The sequence below is a fragment of the Solanum tuberosum genome, unplaced genomic scaffold (genome assembly GCF_000226075.1).
Source record: "Solanum tuberosum cultivar DM 1-3 516 R44 unplaced genomic scaffold, SolTub_3.0 scf00140, whole genome shotgun sequence".
Lineage (NCBI taxonomy): Eukaryota > Viridiplantae > Streptophyta > Magnoliopsida > Solanales > Solanaceae > Solanum > Solanum tuberosum.
In genome coordinates, this window is record NW_006239064.1 from 1117768 (window position 1) to 1137383 (window position 19616).

The window sequence follows — 19616 nt, forward strand, 5'->3', positions numbered from 1 at the left end:
AGACAGTTAGTAGTTCAGTTGTCTTTACATTTTCATTTCATATGTTAAGACTTGAGTTGCCATTTTGGCCAAGTTGAATGTTGACTTTTAAACATTCTAAGTTATTTTATTAAACCATTGAGTAAGTGCATTTGATAATTGTAATAATTCTTAGAGTCTTCCGCTGAGTAAGTAAGCTAAGCCAAGCCAAGGGTTCGATTGGGGCCAGCAATGGTTCTCGAGTGCCAGCCACGTCCGGGGTGTAGGCTCGGGGTGTGACAATCCTCTAAATATTGTTTTTTTTACGGAGTGGACTTCATGATTTGAAGTTTATGAGTCACTATAACAATCTAAAATTGATTTTACAACAATAATTGGATTCGCCATCAAATATTTATATACATTTTGTATATTTCTTACTATATACACAAAATTTGGACGCAAACTACTCCTTTATTTGAACCCCGTAATCGACCTTCTAGATCCACCTTGTTTCTTTTAACTTTTAGGTTAATTCATTCAAATTTTTGTGTTTTCCCCCGATTAAACATGTGTTCTTGTACACAGATAGATAGGGAGGAAGTAAACATAAGTTAGTTAGAAATGCTTAAAAGAACAGTCTGGTGCACTAAGCTCTTACTATATGCTGTTAAATTAGGTCTTAGACCTAACTCACACCCCAAAAGCTAGCTCAAAGGGATGAGGATTGCCCAAGCCTTATAAGGAGTCCACCCATCTCATTAACCACTGATGTGGGACTTTTGTCATTCTTTAACATATGCAGGATATGGGAAAGGGTCGGACCATATATAAAAAATTTATTAACATAATAATATCTGCATTTTTACAAGAGGTTATTTCATCTGTAAATACTAATGTCTGTTTTCTCTTTAATGGACTTTATGTAGCTCGAATCACTATAGAAAATCGCTAATCTTCAAACAAAATTTTCAATAGAATCCATCAAAATTTAGTCGTTGGTTATATCTTCTGACAAAAAATCAAGGAGCCAATTCCCAATTAAGCATCCGTTGGAAAATAACATTTTTTGGATCAGTTTAGTGAATATCAAATATCAAATAATTATGGGTGATTTCTCTGGCTTGTATTAATGATACAAGGGTACTCATATGCTCCTCATGAGTGCACTGTTAATTATATTCTAGTTTTTGTCAATTTCTCAAGATAGATATACATTTATACATATGATTTTTTTTTAAATTGACAAGTGCATGTGCACTTCCACTTAAAGGTGTGGGTCCGCCTCTGATTGTAAATACTAATTCACACATGGTGTTTATATCAAATTAATAAATATATGTATTATGTGTTCACACATATATCTTTTTCAATTAACCACAACAACGGATACAAATTATTACCTTGTTAAATCACTTAATTATGCTAAAATAGTGTAATTTTATATAAACGTCTGATACAATAAATTTAATAATATGTTACTGTCTAGTTGTATTGATTGAAATCTCCCACACAATTATTGTGAGTTTATTTCTCATTATTCCCCTTCCTCCTTTCTAATCCTTCAATGTAATACTAACAAACTTAATTATTTTCTTGATCCCTTAATGTAATATGAAAAATTCAAAATTAGTTTCTTTTATGAAAAAAGATATATGAATCGATAATTATCTTTCGGCTAAGCTAGCCTTCTTCATTTCTCAAGACCAACAAGGAATAATACATGAATATTCACATGTTCTAATAACTTATAGTTGCAAAAGAATTTTATAATAACAATAATAATAATATACTCAATATAATTCTATAAATAATAAATCGATTTATGTCTAGAAAAATATATTAAAAAAAGAGAGTAAAAAGACATTTAAAATGTGCTTCTACCTTTATTATTGATCCAACTAACAAGGATTGAAAAAAAAAATTATATTCTTTTGAGTGCACACATGCAACACCAAGTTAGATTCAAGTCATTTTCCTCCTTAGCTCCTCATGTGCTAACATTCATGCATCTAAGTTATAATATTACCAAACATATTATGCTTTTTGGTCCTTAGTTGATACCAAAATTCATTTTTTTTTATTCACAATATTCATAAAGTGTGTTTTGTATATCAATAAAGATTACGGTGGAATGATGCGATTTTTAAAAAAAAATTAATGAGAGATTTTGGTTCGAGTCTTGCACGTATGTAATAATTTTTATTAGGGAGTGCTTTATTTTCAATGTAGAATTTTTTGACATGGATCCGAATTTAGACAAATATTCTCATATACATTTTGTTTGCCCCTTTCTAAGATCTCTCATCTTTTTTGCTCACTTGGTGATTCGAACCCACAACCTCTTAGGGTTGGAAGCGATAGGTACTCCGCGCAACTTCCTCTTATCCACCCATATACATTTATGTCTTAATTTATTTTCAATGTAGAATTTTTTGACTTGGATCCGAATTTAGACAGATATTTAATCATAAATTAAGACATAAATGTATATGGGTGGATAAGAGGAAGTTGCGCGGAGTACCTATCGCCTCCAACCCTACGAGGTTGTGGGTTCGAATCACCGAATAAAAAAGATGAGAGATCTTAGAAAGGGGCAAACAAAATGTATATGAGTGGCTCATTAAGATCGGTAGCCTAAAGTCAACTTTAACAGAAGACCTTATTTTTTCAGTTCAATATGTTTGTTTTAAAAGAATTAAATTATATAAATCTGTTATAAGTAAAAAATGAACCTCATCATCAACTAGACAAAAAAAATCTAAATAAGTCTAAATACCCTTGAACTATTGAAAATGGTATAAAACTATCATTCATCCACCTATTGGCTCCCAAATACCCCTGTCATCCACCTACTGTCTCTCAAGTACCCTTGTCATCCATTTATAACGGATTATCATTTAAATAATTTTTAAAAATATGTGTCGATAATCTATTGTTACAATTTAATTACTTAAATTAATTTATAAACCCACCCATTACTGATTGTACCAGACCCAAATTAACTGTACCGCCTCCAATTACATTTACCCCACCAATTAAAACAAATACACCCTTCATTCCCAACATTTTACTTCATTTTCCAACCATCTTCCCCAATATATTAGCACACAATCTCGAAAAACACTACCTTGTATCACCATAAAAAACACCAAAATAATCGTAATTTTTAATGGTAATATATGAGTGTATTTAGGTAGTGTTTTTTTTGAGATTGTAGGCGAATATATTTGGGAAGGAGGTTTGAATAAATATTGAGAATGAAATGTGTATTTGTTTTAATCAGTGGGATAAATGTAATTTTAGGCGAATGTAGTTAATTTGGGTCGAATGTAGTTAATTTTTAATAGGTATAATTAGTAACGGGTGAGTTTGTAAATTAATTTAAGTAATAAAATTGTAATCAATAGATGATCACCACGTATTTAAAAAAATTAATCAAATTATTTAAATTATAATCCGTTATAAAAGTGGTCAATATTGGACTCAAATGTGGATGACAGAGGTATTTGAGAGTCAATAGGTGGATGACAGAAATATTTGGGAACCAATAGGTGGATGAATGGTAGTTTTGTACCATTTCCAATAGTTTGAGGGTATTTTAGGCTCTTTTCCGATATCATTAAGATGTATTTTCGTGTGAATAATTTTCACCATCACTTTGTCCACAACCACCGACCATCACTAATAACCACCTCTGTTTATCACAACAACAATTATTGTGGCCAATCATCAATCACCACTACTAACTATCTTTGTCATCACAACCACTATTGACGACCTTTACCATTGTCAATTATTATTGTCACTCTGTCAGTCACTACAACATTTATCACCTCCATTATTACAATTATATTCATGGTCATCACTATAAGTGTCACCACCTCTGCCATCACTATATATTGCAACCAATCCCTACTAAGTACTTCCAACTATCACCTTAATCACGACTAACACCATCACCAACTATCACCTTAATCACGACTAACACTATCACCAACTACCACCAACATCATTGTTATTCATCGCACATTCTTCAGACAACACTTATACTAACACTATCAACTTCTAACATCAATCAATTTCACCATCACAATCTCCGCCGTCACTATCATGTCAGTCACTACAACACCAAACATCTCCACGATCACAATTAACATGCACCAACTATCATCAATCACTACAAATATTTCAACCACCACCACCAAATACTAGCAATAGCTAGCCAACTCCACCTCACAACCACCACCAATACTACCCACTGTTACTATCGCGTCAATCACTATAATACCAATCACCTCCATCAACATGATTGTTACTATCCATTAATATTTTTTTATCAAATAATAATTTTATTATATTAAATTTTATATTTTCTAAAACAAAAATAATTATTTTTTATTTAAGTTATATATATTTAATCATTTGATATTCGATATTAAGAGATAAACATAATCCAGATAATTAGGAGCATCAAATGGGAAATGGAGAAAAAACAATTGTATGAAAGGGAGACTCACTGACAGAGTCTTCTTTCCACACTTGGATACCTCAAAATTTCCAAGGGGACCTTTTTCTCTGTCACATTGTGACACATACCTAAAAGCTTATAGCTACAAACAACCTACAAAGGCTACAGTGTTGTGTAGTGCCATAAATACATGGCATGAATTATATAATATAGTATTTTATTAATACTACAACAAAGTAGGAATAATAAATTATACCAGTAGTACTATTACTAGTAAAGACTAAAACAGTAGTTTCCCTAGATTGAGCTAACAGTTCAGCAATCTATCACTTTCTATAATCTTCCTTCAAATCTTTTGAGGGTCCCTCTTTCTTTCTTTACTGCTTTGAATACTTGAACAGAGTCTCACTGAAAGAAAAAAAAAGATCTGTACCAAAAAAGCTGCTTGATTTACTGTGCTTTTTTCGTTTAGGGTTTCAAGATTTTACTTGGGAACTTGAAGATCTGTTTTAGTTTTGATGTAATTAGTTGGTTCTGAAGTTTCTTTGGAGAAAAGGGTGATTTGGGTTTTTTCTTGATTTTTTCTGTGATCTAGGACAAGTATGAAGGAGCTGACATTGGTGGTGTTAAGTTGTGGAAGTGGGGTTGAATGAGAAATATGTTTGCCTGCTTCTTGGTTTTTGCTTAGGGTGGGGGGTGGGGGGGCTAGACTAGTGCCAAAGTTTTCATCTTTTGCTTTCTTTTTGCTCTTTTATACATCTTTGGGGCTTTTCCTTTTTAACTTTTTTTTTGAGTTAGTTGATTTGAGGGAATGAAGGTGTCTACTTCTGGCTTCAATTCTCAGCCTGAGGAAGGTGTGTTTTGTTTCTGTCTTATTTATTTTTGTCATTTTTTGTATATTGAGCTTGAATTGAAGTATTCTTTGTAATGTATGATGAGTAATTTTTTTCCTTTATTAAAACTTGGGTGTAAACTTTTTTTGATGTTTGATTATGGCAGCAGGGGAGAAGAAATGCCTGAATTCAGAGCTGTGGCATGCTTGTGCAGGGCCACTGGTCTCTCTACCACATGTAGGAACCAGAGTAGTGTATTTTCCTCAAGGGCATAGTGAGCAGGTTAGTAGTAGAACTTATATTTTTATGAAATGGGGATAGAGGAAGGGAAAATGGAACCAACTGATCTACGAAGATTCCCTGCGTAGAACTTAGTTTATGCCATAAACTCATTAAGTTAATTAAAGCATAGGTCTTTGACATGGTTGGTAGTAAATTCTTATGTTCTGGTTCTTCATGGTGATGCTCCATTTGAACTTTAAACTTCTTTTTTTCCTTTCATTTAATGGTGGGCTATGGGTATAAATAACCTTCAAGATTTAACCTGTGCCTCATGAGGTATGCTACTATTTTTGCACTTCCAGGCATGTTGTCCTTATGTTTTTCTGTCAGGGTGATGTCCATACGTGTCGGAAATAGGTATAGGACAGAAATCTTTCTTTCTAACTCTGGAGAACTAAGTAATTCCAGTGGCGATATTAATCTTGGTGAACAGAGCTGAGAAAAAAACATTATATAGTTGTTGATATAGTTCTTTTTTATTAATTTGTGAGATTCTTTCGTTAAGCTATTTCCTAGATTTGATCTTTCTCTTGATATAAGTCTGCATTATTTGGAAATTAAGATGTTGTTTGGCTAATTTTCGATGCAACAAAGAATAGAATGATCCATTGGATTCCTAGAACTTCTCTTATTTATTGGTGAAATGACGTTAGTTGCAATATTTTGTACTGAATTTTTTTAGTTTTGTATAGCTTGTAGACTAGTGGTTGGCACCTTTAATCTTTATGAGAGTCTTACAGGTTGCTGCATCCACAAACAAGGAAATAAATGGTCATATCCCTAACTATCCTGGCTTACCGCCTCAACTTATTTGTCAGCTTCACAATGTGACCATGGATGTAAGTTTGACCCTATACATTCTCTTTGTTGTGACAATCATATGTTTTGGAGTGTTACCAGTGGGTAGAGACTGAAGAATTTCTAAATTACAGGCAGATGTCGAGACTGATGAAGTATATGCTCAAATGACTTTGCAGCCACTAACTCCAGTATGTTACATTCATCAATTCATTCGTTTTGTTTCGAAATTATTTGTAAGTGTTAATTGACTATTTCTCCATAGCAAGAGCAAAAAGACGTGTGCCTTCTACCGGCTGAGCTTGGGACCCTGAGTAAACAACCAAATAACTATTTCTGCAAAACATTGACTGCAAGCGATACCAGTACCCATGGTGGATTCTCTGTCCCTCGACGTGCTGCAGAAAAAGTTTTCCCTCCTCTTGTAGGTCCATCAGTTGCACTCATCAGCATCTTTTTCCTTTTTCTTTTTGCTTGAGGTGTTTCATGAGCATTTGGTTTTTCGATATCCTGCTAGTGGGTGTTTGACTGACTTAAATTTTATCTTTCTTTTGCAGGATTACTCGCAACAGCCTCCTGTGCAAGAGTTGATTGGTAAAGATCTTCATGGAAATGAATGGAAGTTCCGGCATATATTTCGCGGTGAGTTTCTGTTCAGAGAGTTGATAGAGTAGTATTACAGCGAAAAACTTTGTTAAAATGTTGTCATGGTGGTTGGTACCTTGATTTAAATTGGCTATCTTGAAAGTTCTTAGGGATTTTATATACTCTGCATTATTGTATGAAGTTTGAATTCACTACATTGTGGCGGGAAGTTTATGATGCAACCAATATACTTGCTGACTTCTGATTCTTTCTAAAAACAAATTCTGAATGCCTTGTGTTACCATTCGAAAAACAAAAACAAATTCTGAATGCCAATTCCCAGCTATAAAACTGATCTTACTGTGATAAATGCAATGACTACACCAATGGGTGAGTGACCCAGTTCCCTGGCCGAATAGACCTTCTGCAGAGTGAGCTAGTGACTATATAATACCTTGTACTGGCGGTTAAAACTCTGTTAACCTTTTTATATTTTAGAACTGAGAAGCTTCACTCTTTTCATTTAGCTTCTAAAGCACTGAAGATGACATAAAGAAAAAGTTGAAATTGAGAATTCTTGTTTATCTCTTAAATTAAATGAAGAACCTAGTGCAGTAGTGTATGACTGTTTTGACTTAGGTTCTGTTGTCTCTTTCCTCTGACGTGGATTCATTATGGATGCAATCTGATCTTTTTCCTAGTTATTATCCTTTTATTGTAAGGCAAGAGGTTCTGGATTCTAGTGTTGAAAATTTCTGATTGCAGTGCTATGATTTATGAAATTGGACACTAATGATCTAATTCCTCGTACTTAGGCCAACCAAAGAGGCATCTCCTGACGACAGGATGGAGTGTGTTTGTAAGTGCGAAGAGACTTGTTGCAGGCGACTCAGTTATCTTTATCTGGTAGATAAATATTATCCTAGCTACTGCAGTTCCTTCAGAAGTTTCTGTAAACCATTTAAGACTCACAGTTGATGTGTATATGTGTTTATAAATTGTATGTATCTGAGCTGCAGATGTGATATGACTGTTCTGTTGCTTGTCTTGTATATCCAATAAGGAGGCTGCCAATTAAATGGATTTGTTATTTGTCTTTCCTTAAAAGGTGCACATTGAGTAGGTGGTTCTGTGGGGTCTGTTACATTTGCCTATGGTCTTTCCTTCTATGATAGAATGCACAAACATTTGAAATCTCCACGTTTGTGTTGTATACTTGGGAAAGTTAAATATTTACTGCTCGAAAATTTTACAGCCAAGTATAATATATTAAGTTCATGAAGTTTAGGACTATTTAACAATTTTTACCTGTCAGCATGCAGTCTATATTGGGTGATGGGTGCTGATGTACTTCTTGGGTCATTTTGCAATTAATAAACTCTCTTGTTTCACCCTCTCAATTTTTTAGATCAATTTTTTCTACCTTCACGAATGTAGGGGTAAGGTCTGTATACACAGCAAACCCCACTTGTGGGATTACACTGGATATATTGTTATTGTTGTAATTTTATCTGGCTAAATTCTGTCATCTCCCATCAGGAATGAAAATAATCAATTGCTTTTGGGGATACGACGTGCCAATCGTCCGCAAACTGTTTTACCTTCCTCGGTATTGTCAAGTGATAGCATGCACATTGGTCTTCTAGCTGCAGCAGCTCATGCAACTGCAACAAATAGCCGGTTTACAATATTTTTCAATCCAAGGTAAAGGTTGCATTTCTAGTTAACTAATGGACTTAAGTTCACATTTGACATTTTAGCTTTGCAATTTCAGGGCTTGTCCATCAGAGTTTGTCATACCTCTCGCCAAGTATGCTAAAGCAGTGTATCATACACGAGTTTCTGTTGGCATGAGGTTCCGAATGCTATTTGAAACAGAAGAATCGAGCATCCGTAGGTAGGTATAATCTTCTAGGATTGTTTTGCAAGTATTTCAAATTACAAGGTCAGTTGGAGAATCAAATCTTTTATTGATAAAGAGGGACATTATATTGAAATGGGAGGGGGTGGACCAGGGGCTACCAATTTCTCATTGAGTTTGGTGTGAAAGTATTTCAAGGGATCTTTGAAAATTAAGCCGATTTTGTCTAAAAATGTTCTTGTTAAAATAAGGGAAACATTATGAGTAGGAGATCATAATTTGGAGGGAGCTGCTGCCTAAATCTCTCCTCCTCAAAAACGTTGTGGGGAACTTATCTTGTTTGAAAGAAATGGAAATGCTTATTGTTAAATAAGTTTCAATCTAGGACGATATGAATTTCAGAGTTGTTTATGATTCAGTTTTTTCTGCCTTCTATTTTTGCCACAGTTCGTGATAATTTCCTAAGAGAAAGAAGATAACTGTCTTTTCTGTTTGTTATCCCCTTTTTCTCTCTAATTGATACAAATAGTTTAATCATGTGAATATCTTTGGTCTCAGGTATATGGGAACAATTACTGGCATTGGTGATCTAGATCCTGCTCGTTGGCCAAATTCTCATTGGCAGTCTGTAAAGGTTAGTTCATAGCAGGTGGTCATTTAGTATTAAATAATACATTGAAACTATGGCTACTTAAATCCTTTTAATACTTGTGGATTTCTCTAGTGCATGATGCCCATTTTGGTTTAGAATTTCATCGTCGACCCTCTTAATATGCAGGTTGGATGGGACGAATCAACTGCAGGGGAGAGGCAGCCTAGAGTTTCACTGTGGGAAATTGAACCTCTGACAACCTTTCCAATGTATCCATCTCCTTTCTCCCTTAGGTTGAAGCGGCCATGGCCACCTGGACTACCTTCATTTCCTGGTCTGATATATTTTTGCTGTTGTTACCGGGGATATCTGTATTCATCAATTTGATTCAGTTCTAATTTTATCTAATCACTATCTTCTCATCCATTCAGGTCTATCAAATGGTGATATGACTATGAGTTCTCAACTTCCATGGCTGCACGGGGGCATGGGTGATCAGGGGATACAATCACTTAATTTCCAGGGATTTGGTGTTACTCCATTCGTGCATCCAAGGTTTGATGCTTCTATGCTAGGTTTGCAGCCTGACATTTTGCAAGCGATGGCAACATTAGATTCTTCTAAGCTTGCAAATCAGCCACTTATGCAGTTCCAACATATCCCTAGTGGTTCAGCATCTTCGATTCAGAATCAGCTTTTGCATCCATCCAATTTGCAACATACTTTCCTCCAAGGCCTCCCGGAAAACCAACTAATATCTCAGGCACAGATGCTGCAGCAGCAATTGCAGTGCCACCAATCTTATAATGCTCAGCAGCAACAGTTGCAGCGCCAGCAATTGTATCATGATCAACAACTTCAGGAACCCCATCAAGTACACTTGCAGCGTCAAGATCAGCAGCAAACCAAGGCTCAATTGTGTTCAGCTACTCAGTCACAGCTATCTCATTTACAGGTCTTAGGTTCAACGGGTTCTCAACAAACATTTTCTGATTTAGTTGGTAATCATATTAATACATCTAACAACAGATCCACCATGCAAAGTCTCCTGAGTTCATTTTCCCGTAATGGAGCATCCACTTTCCTGAACATGCCTGAAACCAACTCTCTAGTGTCTCCTTCCTCATCATCAAAGCGAATTGCTCTAGAATCTCAGATCCCTTCACAAGCTCCATACATAGTGACACAGGCTGAAGTTTTGACGGTGCCTAATACTAAGGTCTCAGATTTTTCCACTTTGTTTTCACCAAATCCTGGCAGACAAGTTTTGGATTATCAAGCTGTAGCAGTTAGCCAAAACAATGCGCTATTTGGAGTTAATGGTATGTCAAACCTGAAGGGTAACAGTCCGGAGAACAGATCTTTACCTATGCCTTATGCTACCTCTGCCTTCACAAGTACAGTAGGTAGCGAGTATCCCGTTACTTCAGACATGACGACATCAAGTTGTGTAGATGAATCAGGTGTCTTGCAGTCCTCAGAAAATGTGGATCAAGCAAACTCACTTACAGAAACCTTTGTTAAGGTGAGTGTAAAATTTGCTGGGAAAAATATGGCATCTTTTATTTACTGATGATTTAATGGCACATCTTTTTATATTAAAAAAATGTCTAGAAGTTGGGAATATTTGCCAATAATTTCTTGATTCACGTTTCTTGGTTCTGGCAGGTTTACAAATCAGAGTCCTTTGGACGATCACTGGATATCTCCAAATTTAGCAGCTATAATGAGCTGCGAAGTGAGCTTGCTCGCATGTTTGGCCTTGAAGGCCTGTTGGAGGATCCTGAGAGATCAGGCTGGCAGCTTGTATTCGTTGACCGTGAGAATGATGTTCTCCTCCTTGGTGATGACCCTTGGCAGTAAGTATCCAACCACTTGTTTTCTGTGGCAGGCTTAATCCTACCACTAACATTTTTTGTGTGCGTTGGAGAGGGGGCAGGGTGGTTCTGTGTAGATTCCACTTAAGTCAAATTATTGTCCTCGCCAATAGTTCGATATGTGAGGTTTTTGGGATAGTCTTCTGATGTTTTCTTACAGCCTATGAAAAATCAGTTTGGATTGGACCACCTCTAAAATGACTCGGAGGAAAAAGCTACATAGGCAGGTGACATCTCCAGTAATTTTGTCTACGGAGAGACTCGTAGTCGCTTCCTCTTTGGTTTACACTTTTGAACTTCCACAGATAATTAGTTTCTGCTCCTCTTTAGACATTATGAGCAGCTTTTGGTCAAGTGGAAACCGATCGTAGTTTCCACTTGAAATACTACCGATTGCATTGATCAGCTACTTAAAGATATCAACTCTATCGTTTTATATCATCATATTTCCCACTTACACATTTTCAAGTATGCTTATTTTACTGTATACACCAACAATGTAGATTTGTTTTTGAACCGTTACTCTGTCAATGCTATTGCGTATTTGTTAAACCTTTTAGTTATCACATTTTTAACTAAGCTCTGTCTTGCTGCAGTGAGTTTGTGAACAGTGTTTGGTACATCAAGATACTCTCTCCACTTGAAGTGCAGCAGATGGGCAAAGAGGGTCTCGACCTACCAAGTGCTGGCAAAACGCAGAGGATCACTAGCAATGGCAATGGCAATGGCTGCGATGATTTCATGAACAGGAACCACTCGTGTAATATTATGAACGGAATCCCCTTGGGGTCACTTGACTACTAATTTATGTTGCTTGGACACTCTCAAAATGTTATTGCACCCGTGTTGGATCCTCTGAAAATGCACTACTTTTGGAGGATACGACACACACTCGTTGGCAATTTTGACGAGTTTGAGCATCATAAACTACTAATGAACAAGAACCACTAAGTGATCCCTAAGGTAAATGTACCATGTAGCTGCTAATATCAGCAATTCTTTGTACCTTGTTCTATCAATGTTACTTTGTCATGTATCTCTTCTACCTAAAAAGTAATGGGGTCAAGTCTCATTTGAACCTTGTAAACCAGATAGTTTTCAATGTAAATTATTTAATGTTTATTGTTATTCCTGTGGAACTACTTCAAGAGACAACTGTACAAATAGTGTTACTAGCTGAAGCAATGTCTTTTCTATCTGTTGTATTTCTAAGAAAAGAATACTTACAAGCTCTTGTGCTCAAATTTTTAAACTGGTGAACCTTAATTTGTTAGTGCATAATATCCCTTGGTCTTAATTTGTTCGTCTTACTTTTCTTTTTTCAGTCTGCTTAAAAAAAGAAAGTCTCGATATTTTTTTGACAACTCTTTAGTTTAAGACTACAAGATTAAAGAACATTTTGGATAACACATAGATAGACGCTTTAACTTGGCTTCAACTAACAACTAAACACTCACTTTGAGTTTACACATTTAGAAACCTCAACTCGTGTCCATTGTGTTAGTTGAACACTCTAATTTATGAACTAATCATCTATATACCACTTAAAATTATGTGCCACATTAGGGTTGGATGCCTACAAGACACAAGGAGACGAGTTTAAGTGTTTAATTGTCCGTTGAGACCAAGATAAGATGTCCAGATGTGCACTTTAAAAGTAAGTGCTTACTTAAGTTGAAGCCAAGTTTGAGTGTGTCTATGTGTTATGCCTACATTCTACATTTCTTTAGTTTAAGACCACAAGATTAGAATTTATTTTTATTTTTTCTTAAATTTCATGCCAAATCAAAATCAGATAAACAAATTGGAACATAGAGAGTATACTATAATTGTCGAGAGATTTAAGCTTTATATATTGACAATTATTTGTACTAATAAACTAATATTGCACAAAACTCTAAGTTTTACTTTGCTAGAATTGGCCAAATACTAAAAACTAGGTGGAAAACTAGCCTAGGAGCAAATCCACAATGTAAGCTATAGGTTCAACCTAACTCAATAGCTTTGGTGTTGACATTTCACTAAATATGTATAAATATTAAATTTTGAATCCAGTTATTAGCACTTGAGGTCACTAAAACAAAATCCCGAATTCATAAAGTTCAAATCTTGGATCCGTTCCAAAACAATTCAGTTGCTACCTAACTTTTTCACCACTCAGTGATAACCACACCTAAGCTTCTTACTGATCTACAAAGCTACATAAACACTTGGTCTAAACAAGGACTGGTAGTTGGACCTATTCTGTTTACCTCATTGAATTTTGTACGAACATATTAACATCTACTCACATTTTGTTCCTCCCAATGCATATAAGGTTGCATTGTTGTTAAGAGACAAAAGATAGTGAGAAAAAGAACAATGGAGAACCAACATCCATTGCTACCTAGTATACTTCACTCAACAGCTAAGTTATCAGACATATCATCGGACGAAATTGAAGAGTTCTTGGAATACAAGAATGTGTCTTTCAAGGTGTATCTCAAGTTGTTTGCTTGGGAATCAAGGCTACTTTGGCTTCTTTCTGGGGCTGTTATTATAGTCTTGATTTTTAACTATATGCTTGGCTTTGTCACACTTATGTTTGTTGGACATTTAGGTTCATTGGAGTTAGCTGGTGCTTCCATTGCTAGTGTGGGAATTCAAGGCCTTGCTTATGGTGTTATGGTATGAATTTAAGTTATATATACTAACAGTGTAACGATTTTTACGAGTTTACCAATTAATACTTATCATAGGGATTTACTTATAATTACCTTATAAGTGATCTGATTTTGTTGATATAAGGGTCATCCTGGTGCACGAAGCATCCTGCATTCACATAGGATCTAGGGAAGGGAAACACCTCAAGGGGTTGTGATGTTTTACATTGTCAATGATAGAACTTAAACTCATAAAAAGTTATAAAGATTGTTAAGAGTTTCATATAAGTATTGATGATGCACTCGTTATTTCAAATCTTGGATTCGTCTGTATCATATCACTTTTGAACTTTTCTTGACAACAGTTGGGCATGGCAAGTGCTGTTGAGACAGTTTGTGGACAAGCATATGGAGCAAAAAGATATGCAGTTATGGGAGTGATATGCCAAAGAGCAATTTTACTTCACCTAGGAGCAGCATTTCTCCTCTCATTTCCTTACTGGTTCTCAGGGCCATTGCTTAAAGCAATAGGACAATCAGAGACCATATCTGAGCAAGGGGAATTATTCGCCCGTGGATTGATCCTTCAGCTATATGCATTAGCTATAAGTTGTCCAATGCAGAGGTTTCTGCAGGCTCAGAACATTGTTAACCCTATGGCTTATATCGCGGTTTCTGTGTTCATTGTGCATGTTGTGATCACTTGGCTGGTGGTTGATGTCTTGGAATATGGTCTATTCGGAGCTGCGATGGCACAGAGCTTCTCGTGGTGGCTGTTGGTCATCGCGCAAGGTCTTTACGTCGTTTTTAGTCCTTGGTGTAAAGAGACTTGGACTGGTTTCTCTATGAATGCTTTCAATAGCATTTGGCCTTACTTCAAGCTAACTGTTGCCTCTGCTGTCATGTTATGGTAATTGGTTCATATCTCACAAACTCCCTTGACCCGGCCCATTTTCCTGTTTAAGTCGACCCTTAACCGGCCTGGCCCACCTGATGCATTAACCAATCCACTCCCTTTAAAAAAGAGGCCCAGACCGGATCCGGCCTGGGACTGCTTAGTGATCCATGGACAGCCCAGCCCGGTCACCCGCCACTGTCAATCAACAAATATCCCACAAACATACACTTGCATTTGCCAAAAATCTCTTCCCTCTAAACTACACCTAACAAGGGTCAGGGTCGATCCACAATCTGGCCCATTTAACCATTTTCGACATACCCCTTAATTGGCCCGGCACACCTCATGCATTAACCTATCCAATCCCTCTATATAATGGCATGGGCCAGTTTTGCATATGTGACCTGATAAGTAGACCAGGCCCGAGACCGTTTAGTGTCCCACTGCCACCCGGCCCGAAACCGGACAGCAGCCCGTCCCGTCTAGTTAAACTAAAATAATCCCAATGATCAGCTGGTACTATCAACAAATATGCCCACAAACTAACACTGACTTTTGTAAAAATTAAGTTCTTAAGTAATAATTCTTGATCTTTTTTCTTCTGAAATGTAGCTTGGAGATATGGTACTTCCAAGGCCTAGTGCTTGTATCAGGGCTACTTCCCTATGCTACAGTCTCACTGGACTCCATCTCTGTTTGGTAATGTAAAGAAAGATAAAAACCTCCTTTCTTTCTCTGTTACCATAAATGACTTTTTTCAGATGATACTCACAACTTTTAGTGACAATAACAGCATGAATTACTGGAACTGGGATATGCAATTTATGTTGGGACTAGCAGCTGCAGCCAGGTACTTATACATCAGATGGCCTATGTTCTTGATAAGCGATCGGAATATGTATAATATATGTGTATATCGGTTAGGAAAAGTAAACAGTGAATCTGTCTGGCTATTTGTAAACATCCCATAATAGTTTGCTAGTTGCACATGAGGAATCAGTTCATTTCAGAGCTAATAGAGACATTATTGTATCAATGCTGAGAGTCTATCAGAAACAACCTCTCTACCTGCGTACATCCTACCCTCCCTAGACCCTACTTGTGGAATTACACTAGGTATATTGTTGCTGTTGTTAACGTATTGATTAATTCACGTACCTACAGTGTTCGAGTTAGTAATGAGCTTGGAGCAGGACATCCGAGGGTAGCTAAAATGTCGGTTATTATAGTGAACATGACAAGTATCATGTTCAGTACAATTATCTGCATTATTGTGCTGATATTCAGAGTTGGATTAAGTAAACTCTTTACAAGTGACTCTGAAGTCATTGAAGCTGTTTCTCATTTGACTCCATTACTTGCCATTTCTGTTTGGTTGAATGGCATTCAGCCTATTCTATCTGGTAAACAAGTCCTTAACATGTTGGCTTTTCGTAGAACTGCTATGCACTGACAACGAAAATAATATAGTACTTAAAAGACAGTTACATATAATCTTTATAATTACAGTCAAACCTCTTTATAACAACGCCGTTTGTTCAACTTAGCCGTTATACTGAAATATTGTTATAAAAGATGACTGTTATAGAAAGGTTTGACTGTATAGTGATAGATAACTTGAAACATGTTAAGCTATTCTAATACTACACGAAATATTTACACTGTCGGTGTATATAACTTAAATCGTTTATCAAAATTCTTAAGTTTTTCTTGAACCTAATTGCTTGCAAAATTTAGGTGTGGCTGTTGGAAGTGGATGGCAAGCTGTGGTAGCATATGTCAATCTAGCTACTTACTATTGTATTGGTCTCCCAATTGGATGTATTCTTGGCTTCAAAACAAGTTTGCAAGCAGCAGTATGTTTTTTTCTATCCTCTTAACATAATTGGATATCCAGACGCGCAACTTGATCTAAACACCATAATTATCAAAAACACAAAAAAAAACCACGCCTCAGTTTCAAACAAGTCGGAGGCCAACGCGCATAGGAAATGAGTGGTTTTTTCCCTTCTTTTTGACAGGGAATATGGTGGGGGATGATTGTTGGAGTTGTCTTACAAACATTCAGCTTGTTTATTTTAACAGCCAGAACAAACTGGAATATTGAGGTAACTTAGTGGCTGTTCCATTTTTATTACTACATTCTATGTTTATAAGTCATAAGTTATATTCAAGCACAGACAGAGACAGATCTAGAGTGGGTTCAATGAGACAAATCTTAGATTCGCCTCTATACTTTAGTAGGCATGCTTGAAATGATTCTTCTTCCAATGGGAAGTTCGGGGTATATTTCATTGTTCCTAGGTCGGTATAAAACAAACCATGTTAGAATTAATGGAGTAACGGAACAGAAGAAAGTGGACATACATAATACTAGAAGCGGATTCAGGATTTGAAATATAGAGGTTCCTATAGTGACCTATAACTCCTCAAGAACTCATATTCAAAAACATTTATAGATATTTATTGATTCTCTTCACATATATACTCGAGATCTGAACAAAAGCTACTGAATTTTCGTAAATTCATATGTTGTACTGTAGATCCGCCTCTGCTTGTAACGTACTTAAAACTCTCAACTTGAATATTGCAGGTTGCGAAAGCTGCTGATCGTTTGAAGGAAGCTGGAAATAGAGTAAATGAAGATCTTGTAGACAGCCCTTGAAGAGAGTAACGAAGATGTAACAGAAGTGAAGAAGCCACGATAAAGCATTCTAAACAAAATAATACTATAATCGAAGTACAAGAAATAACATATAGTTACAGAAATCGAACAACAAGAAACTACTTACGACTACTAGTATGAAAGGATAACTGAGATAACTCTCAACTACCTTCTAACCATAATCCTTGTACTTCCCTAGCTTCCTATCTATGAAAAATTCTTTAAAAGGCAAAAGAATAGCAAGCATTTCTAGTATTTGGTAGTTAAAAGGACACTAGAAGATCAACAAATCATACAGCTATGTGTTTTGTGTTGAGAAATGATTAGTGATGCATCTGCCAAAATAAAAAGAAAACAAATACTCATCATTACGCGAAAATAAGGTAATTTATCAGATAATTTTTCTTAAACACAACAATTCGCCAAGGTATTATGAACCAGTATCACCAGAAGCTGCAATTTACAGCATTGTATTACAAGAAAAATGCCCTCTATTGCTCAATTCACCTGGAAATGCTAAATCTTCGACCAGGAATGGCTACCCAGTTTTAGCTGATGCTGAAAACACATTTAGAAACCTTGTGATTTCAACGATTCTTTGCTAAGCAACCAGCCAAACAGTGATGGCTCAGTCCCATGTATCAACTAAATTAAAATGTTTCTGTGTAAAGAAACCTAAGAGTTACATTCTGGATATCAAAATGGGAATAAGTGTTTCCTCATCCATGGCTGGCTGGAAAATATCCAACTCTCCATGTCGCTCCAGGACACGCATCCTGCAGTCCTCAGCAGCCAGCAATCCGGTTGAATATGCACCATGTACAGAACCTGGGTAATCAGCACTCGTTGCCTCCCCAGCAAAGAATAGGCTATCTACTGGTATTCTAAGCTTTTCATATAGATCATGGGGCATCCCAACAGTATCATAACTATATGATCCCAGCGAGTTTATGTCTGAACCCCAGTGAGAAACAAGATACTGAATCTGCATCAGGACCAGGAGAATAAGATAAAGAGTTAGATATCGGAATTATCATGAAAATATTAGTGAAACTGAAATGGTTTTATAACAGGGAAAGATGACTCAAACTATTATTGAGTGTTGAAACCGATACTGTAACCTACCGAGTTACTTGAGTTATCACTCAAATGAGCCAAAGGCTATTCTTTTTGAAAAGGTCCCACTTATTGCCACAGGTAACATGAAGGTTGACACAAATCACAACAATTAAATAGACAATTTGTACTTTAATGCAATTAAATAGAAATCTGTACGACATAATTTCAAAAAAGTTTATGCAATTTGATTAAATACATCATGTTTGACAAACAAAACTAATGACCCAAGGAAATAAAGAAACAAAGACAGAAAGATCATGTAAAGAACTCTTCAGAGTTCAGACAAAAGTCAGGTTTCTTCCACTTTGAAGTTCGGAGGATAATTAAACTAGAGGAAATTTCCATTACTTAAAACTGTCAGCCACTAATATCTTGACAAAGAGGCAATCAACACGCATAACAAAGAGTTTATTCGCAGGATGATACTAAGCAGACAAAACAGAGAAGGAAATTTCCAGAGCAACTCAATAAAGTAAAAACCAAGAGACATGGGAGCAAGAAATGGAAGCAAGAAAGGAAGTGTAGCATTACAGGAGCAGTCGCATTGGGAAGAATCCTCTTAAGTTGAGTAAATGCAAAATTAGCAGCAGCTTCATCAGACAGTTCTCCAATGTCACGGGCCAGTTGCCCAGCAGGCATATAAACAAGGACAGGATGGCCAGTAGCTTTGTGAAGATTAAGAAAGTAACTGCACTCATATGAGCTTTCTGCAACTACTCCCAAGAACTCAACATTTGGCCAGAACACGTCTTGAAAGTGCAGAATAATCTTGTTCTCAATTCCTACACCAAGTTCTTTAATGGCAGCCTCTTTCCACTCAGGTAATCTAGGTTCAAACTTGATACAATTTGATTTCAGAACACCAAGAGGAACAGCAATAATGGCAGCATCGGCTACAAAAGTACTCCCATCCTCAACTGTTACCTTCACGCCATTATAACGTCTAGCAATTTCTGTAACCCTGAGGAATGATTCCAAAAATAAATGAGGGAGTGTCCCTTGTTTCGGGGGAAAGGGGGGGGGGGGGGGGGAAGA

The 19616-nt window shown here is 36.3% G+C and overlaps 3 protein-coding genes across 4 annotated transcripts in view; 2 read left to right on the top strand and 1 right to left on the bottom strand.

The window, feature by feature from the left end:
- Positions 1 to 4701: 4701 nt before the first annotated feature.
- On the top strand, positions 4702 to 12453 carry LOC102598519 (auxin response factor 6-like). 2 transcript variants are annotated; one of them, XM_006351927.2, is made up of 14 exons: positions 4702 to 5283; positions 5429 to 5544; positions 6285 to 6383; positions 6477 to 6533; positions 6608 to 6766; positions 6900 to 6984; positions 7743 to 7833; positions 8467 to 8631; positions 8702 to 8824; positions 9347 to 9422; positions 9567 to 9714; positions 9812 to 10905; positions 11049 to 11239; positions 11854 to 12453. In XM_006351927.2, the coding sequence occupies exons 1-14, from the start codon at positions 5241 to 5243 to the stop codon at positions 12059 to 12061; spliced, it is 2655 nt and encodes an 884-aa protein (XP_006351989.1). In that variant the 5' UTR covers positions 4702 to 5240; the 3' UTR covers positions 12062 to 12453. The 2 variants fall into 2 exon arrangements, with proteins under 2 accessions (XP_006351989.1, XP_006351990.1); XM_006351928.2 differs by having other exon boundaries at positions 5432 to 5544.
- A 1165-nt stretch (positions 12454 to 13618) lies between these two features.
- Positions 13619 to 18031, top strand: LOC102594239 (protein DETOXIFICATION 41). Its single transcript, XM_006351992.2, has 8 exons — positions 13619 to 13924; positions 14265 to 14809; positions 15410 to 15496; positions 15591 to 15647; positions 15962 to 16200; positions 16535 to 16653; positions 16819 to 16905; positions 17391 to 18031. The coding sequence occupies exons 1-8, from the start codon at positions 13619 to 13621 to the stop codon at positions 17460 to 17462; spliced, it is 1512 nt and encodes a 503-aa protein (XP_006352054.1). The 3' UTR covers positions 17463 to 18031.
- LOC102598184 (probable polyamine oxidase 2) overlaps positions 17831 to 19616 on the bottom strand; it is a 6428-nt gene continuing 4642 nt past the window's right edge. Inside the window, exons 9-10 of the mRNA XM_006351926.2 lie at positions 19113 to 19542; positions 17831 to 18447 (exon numbers count right to left, since the gene is read on the bottom strand). Coding sequence (XP_006351988.1) covers positions 18145 to 18447; positions 19113 to 19542 — 733 coding nt within the window. The 3' untranslated portion in view covers positions 17831 to 18144. The remainder of the gene's footprint in view (positions 18448 to 19112; positions 19543 to 19616) is intronic.